Source organism: Tupaia chinensis, unplaced genomic scaffold (assembly GCF_000334495.1).
Source record: "Tupaia chinensis unplaced genomic scaffold, TupChi_1.0 Scaffold000067_1, whole genome shotgun sequence".
NCBI lineage: Eukaryota > Metazoa > Chordata > Mammalia > Scandentia > Tupaiidae > Tupaia > Tupaia belangeri.
Window position 1 is genome coordinate 4472589 of NW_006159526.1, and position 5348 is coordinate 4477936.

At 60.1% G+C, this 5348-nt stretch overlaps 1 protein-coding gene across 1 annotated transcript in view; it reads right to left on the reverse strand.

The window, feature by feature from the left end:
- The window catches only part of STRN4 (striatin 4), a gene marked incomplete at its 5' end in the record, with an annotated part of 18748 nt that overhangs the window by 4002 nt on the left and 9398 nt on the right, over window positions 1–5348 (reverse strand). Inside the window, 5 exon segments of the mRNA XM_027767049.1 lie at window positions 79–254; window positions 1839–1954; window positions 2284–2397; window positions 2907–3066; window positions 5212–5336. Coding sequence (XP_027622850.1) covers window positions 79–254; window positions 1839–1954; window positions 2284–2397; window positions 2907–3066; window positions 5212–5336 — 691 coding nt within the window.

Here is a 5348-nt window from a genome sequence, read left to right on the forward strand (position 1 = left end):
TTCCTGCAGGGAGAAGAGCCACATGTCACCAGCGCCCGGGCTCCCAGACGCCCACCCCGCTCAGGGCTCTTCCCTCACTTCTTGGCCGTGACAGCCTTCTGCAGGTTCCAGAGCTTCAGCGTGCCGTCCTCGGAGGCAGTGAGCAAAGCCGACTGGCTGTGGTGGAAAGCCAGGGAGCGGATGCCGTCGTAGTGTGAGCGGAGGGTGAACTTGGGGTTCCACGTCTTCTTAAAGGCATCTTTGCTGTCAGACAGCTGGGAAGGGGGCGGCTGCTTCAGTGTCTCAGCGACTTCCTGCCAGGCATGCAGATGCAGAGACCCCTCCCTTCCCTGCCCAGACCTCCCCACTCCACTGCAGACTGGGCTCTGGCCAGGCCACAAGTCTCCCCTTCCTCCTTGCCAGGCAGTCTCTACTCACTCAGCAAGCGCCTGCCATGTGCTAGGTTCTGGGGAGCCTGAGCCCAGATCAGAGGGGGCTCAGGGAGACAGTCAGATCACCCCACAAGTGCACAGGAGTACAAACCCCAAGCGAGGCTATGAATGAAAACTGCCCCAGAGGAGGGAGCAGGCAGCCTGAGTTCTGGGGGGTCCATAAGGCTCTCCTGAGGACGTAACAGGTGAGCCCAACTTAACTAGGTGAGGGGAGAGCACTGGGAGCAAATGTGTGGGCAGAGGCCCTGTGGCAGGAGGCAGCGGGGGTGAGCCCAGAAACCAGAGGCCCACAGAGCTGGGGTACAGAGAGCAAGGAGGGGTGCAGATGATACTGGAGCCAGATGGCAAGCCAATTCAGGACTCTGCACCTCTCCCTAAGCAAAAGCCTACGAGAAACAGGGAGCCATGGGAGCAGTCGGAGAGGGGAAGGGCTTGCTCTGGCCACCCCACGGGAGGCTAGGGTTAGAATTGCTGCAGGGGCAGGTTAAGCATCACAAAGTCTTGGGGACAGATGAGCACATGCTGACGCCCTTCTGGAGAGGCAGCCAAGCACACAGGGGGAAGGCTGGGGGCACAACCGCAGGCCTCGTGGTGAATCCCAGAGCCACGGCCCATGCCCTGCTGGCCAGCAGTGCTGCTCACTGAGTGAGGCTGGGGATGGCCAGGCTTGGGGAAGCTGGTGAGCAGACGGCCTCAGTGCCCTGCCCAAGACAAGGTTCACAGCAGTGCCCTGTCCAAGAAGGGGCTCACAGCAACAGCTCAGCCCACCCCAGGGGCCACCTCAGCTGTCACGTGGTTCCCCTGCCTCCTCGCCCAGCAGAGCCTGGAACATGGCGCCATCTGGCGGGAGCAGAGTCTGAGCACACTCCCCTGCAAGGACTCCCTGCTGGCCTCCTGCATTCCACCCAGTGCCCCCAACCTTGCCAGCATCTCTAGCCACTGGAGGCCCTGCTCTGCATGGAAAAGCACGTGTGCCCACCCGTGCCAGGGCTAAGAGGCCAGTGCTGGATCTCTGGCTAGGCCCCATCTACGTGGGAACTGCAGCCCAGCCCGACTGCCGCCACACTCGGCTCGCTCGATTTTTCTTGGTCTTTGACTTGAAGCCATCTCTCCTCACCAGCATCCTCAAGGGCAGAAGAGAGCACTGAATGGAGCTGGCACCATGGGGACAAGGGTCCCAGAGCCTGCCAGGCCTTGCTGCTCGGTGGCAGCAGCCAAGTCCCCACACCTGCCCTCATCAGCAACCCTCTGCAAAACGGGGTGAGCAGGAGTAGTCAGCTCCTCAGGCTGTCCACAGCCCCACAGTCCTCAGGCAGGAGGGACCAAGCGGGCCCCGGCAGCAAGAGCTGGGCTAGAGCTGGCATGGGCGCACTGCCCGAGGGGGACCCTGTGCACCCCAAGACTTACATCACAGCTGAGGTCGTTGTCGTTGGTGACGGTGAGATCTGCCAAGTCCCCCAGGCTCACCTCCCCGCCCCCGATAGTGTCCATGATGAAAACGTCTGAGGAGAAGCCAAAGGAACCTGGTAGGGGGAGGGGAGGGGGGGCGGAGAGGGCCAGGGAGAGAGAGAAAGACAGAGAGAGGCAGAGAGAGATAAGGAGCGAGCAAGAGAGACAGGGACAGGACGAGATCAAGAATCACAGCTGGAAAGGAAGAGACAGAGACAGACAGACAGGGTAGGACAGACAAAAAGAGAGGGAGACAGACAGACAGACGAACTTTTGGGACAGGGAGGCTGCAGACTGGAGGCTGGGCCTCGACCCTGAGGACACAGAAGCCCTGGGCTTAGCTCTGCAGCCTCCCTCTGCTGTGGGCCCCGCAGGACTGGGGCAAGGGGCAGCGAGCTCTTACCTTCGTGTGGCCGGGGCTGGGGTGTGCCTGGCGGTGGGCCGGTCACTTTGGGGGGCAGCCCGTCTACATCCCGAAGGTCAGCCAGAATTCCCTGGAGTTTGACCCGGCGGCTTTCTGCAGGGGCGAGGACAGGGCAGGAGCTGCTCAGCTCTGCCTCTAGCTGGTGATGTCCCACCCCCGTGGGGGCTGCGAGACTGGCCCAGAGGGATAGGCAGAGAGAGAGGTTGACTCGAACCCTCCATGGGACGGTGGCAAGTCACTGTTCTGGCCTGGGCCTTCCATACACCCTCCTGGATGGCAGTCACAGGATAAGGAGGAGTCCTGCCCACTGGCCTGTCCCCAACACCAGGTCCTCATCCTGTCCCCTCCTGGAGGTTGGCCAGACTGGACGCTCCGGTAAAGGGTTACAGGCCTGGCTTCAGGAAGAACCAGGACTGTCTGCGTCCAGCGGGGGTTTTCCGGGGAAGGGGGGTGCCTAACCACAGTGGCTCGGCCTCCCGCCCTCCTCTCAGGAAGTGTATCCGCTGGCGAAGAGACCCTGGCAGGAAGCAGCTGCAGGCGCTGCGTGTGGAAAGGGCAGGATCCTTGCTAGGAAGGCCACGGTCCAAAATCCCTCGGCTCACCCAGCTCATGGGGATTCCCGTCCGCAGTACAACGCCGAGGGTCTGGGGACCCCTCCCCGTCCTCTCCTGAGCCCAGGAAGTCGAACTCGTTGATGGCGTCCTCCGAGTCGTCCTCTTCATCCTCGTCCTCCATTTCGGGCACCAGAGCCTTGGACGGGAGCTGAGGCATGGAGGAAGCCAGCTGGGTTGGGGCTCTGGTCCAGAGGCCAAGCGGGGAGGGTGGGTTGTGGAACCAAAAGGCCCAGGGAGCCCAGAAGTCGGGGAGCTGGGGAGTCAGAGAGTCGGGGAGCCAGGGAGCCAGGGAGCTGGGGCTGCCTCAGCCTGCTCAGGCCTGGGAAGCGTGCTGGCCGCCGTGCGCCCTCTGCTGGCCACATTCAGGACGTCAACTGCCAGTCCCCAGGGCTGAGCCTCCTTTAGTGCTGGGGGCACCTCCTAGGCCCCTCGCACTCATCCTAGGCTTCTGTGGAGGCTATTCCTGCCCCTACCCGAGCCCTGCAGCTCTCCTGGAGAAAAGGGGGACAGTACGACAGTTTGCTTGTGGGGAAAGGGGCTACACGAAGAGTCTTCTAAAAGCTCACAGAAGGGACCAGCAGATGGTATAACAGTTACATCGTTGGACTCTCACCTAGTTGACCACGGTTCAAGTCCTGGACCCAGCAGCTTAAAACTCACACTGGGCATGTGCATGCGTGCCCAAAAATCCCAAGAGGAGAATGGAGGAGGAGGGATTGCGGTGTGACCATCCCCTCAAGGGATGATTTCTCGCTTTCTGTCTCTCTGGCTCTCTGTCTCTCCAGTAAGCTCATGCGCCCTATAGCAAAAATCTCTAAAAAAGAAAAGGAAAGAGAAACCTCTGGGGAACAGCTCAGAAGGGAGGGGAAGGACTCCAGGGTGCAGGAGAGGAGGGGGAAGCACAGGAGCAGGGGTCGACAGCCCAGACCTCAGGAGAGCTGTGTCCCTACCATGTGCAACTGCCACCTCCTAGCACGCAGCAGGGCAGCTGCCGTGTAGCCAAGAGCCCTGCACCCAGTCAGTCTGACAGAGCCCCCAGGAGATAGGAAACTGAGGCTGAGACAAACACATGCCCCAAGTCACACAGCCAGGGCAGTGCCAACATGGGGTCACAGCAGGCTTTCTGGGTCACAGCTGGGCTCAGAGCTGAGCCTCACGGATAGTGAGGTGTGGAAACATCGAGGCAGAGCCCCGATGCAGTGAGCCAGCCCCCAGAGCAGGAGGGACATGTGACAGACAGATGCAAAGGCCTATGGGAGTACAGAAGTCAGTGAAAACTTCCAAAGGGTAGAGTGGAGGGTGGGGAGGGTGGTTTCCCAGAGCAGGTAACATAAAGTAAAGCTTGAAAGTGAGAAAGACTAAATATCCCAAAGGTGGGCAGGAGCCCAGGAGCTAACGTTGGAGACCCTAGGCTCGAGATGCCCAGCCGTCCTACCCCCTTCCCAGTCTGTGCTCGGTGCATGTCACGCTTCCCAGACCCTCCACCGAGAGCCTTGTCTGGGCAGGACCTTGTGCTGAGCCACACTGGGGAGACTGGATGGCACAGGAGGTGCACAGACCCAACCCTACACAGGAGTAACAGAGTGCCCAGGGTTGGGAAGGGGGAGCCCACCAGAGGCTCCTGACCATGTAGGAGTCAGGAATAGGGTGAAGCAGAGAAGGCTTCCTGGAAGGGATGTCTGGGCTAAGTCTGAAGGAGAAAAGGAAAGGGGTTCCAGGTAGAAGGACCTGCAGATAAGAAGGCTAGGCTGAGGGAGAGTACCATGAGCCTAGGCCTAAGGCTCTGACCCAGCCTGCAGGCTTCAAGAAAGGCCTTTGAGGGGACCAGCAGATGGCGTAATGGTTATGTCGCTGGATTCCCACATGGTTGACCATAGTTCAAGTCCTGGACCCGGAGGCTTGAAACTCACTCTGAGCACGTGTGCATGCGTGCCCAAAATCCCAAGAGGAAAATAGAAAAGAAGGGACTGCAGCATGACCAGCCCTTCAAGGGGTGATTTCTTGCTTTCTGTCTCTCTGTCCTTCTCTGCATCTTCAGTGAACGCACATGACCTATAGCAAAAATCTCTTTAAAAAAAAAGAAAGAAAGAAAAGAAAGGCCTCTCAAAACAGCGGAGAAGGGAGGGGAAGGGTTCCGGGGTGCAGGGGAGAAGGGAAAGCAGGGGTGCAGGCACCGACAGCCAAGACCTCAGCACTCTGCAGGTGTAGACGCAGGAGCAGGAGCCGGGCTGCAGGAGGGCTGGGACTCTGGCCCCGCAGCTGGCGACGGGAGGGAGTGGAGGCAGGAGCTCACCTTCACGCGCTGCTTCTTATGCTGCACACTGTCCAGCTCGTCATCCTCATCGCTGTCCTCATCCTCGCAGTTCTGCAGGAAGGGGATCTGCTCCAGCACCGAGCCGCCCAAGCGCTCTTTGCCATCTTTGCCTGCCG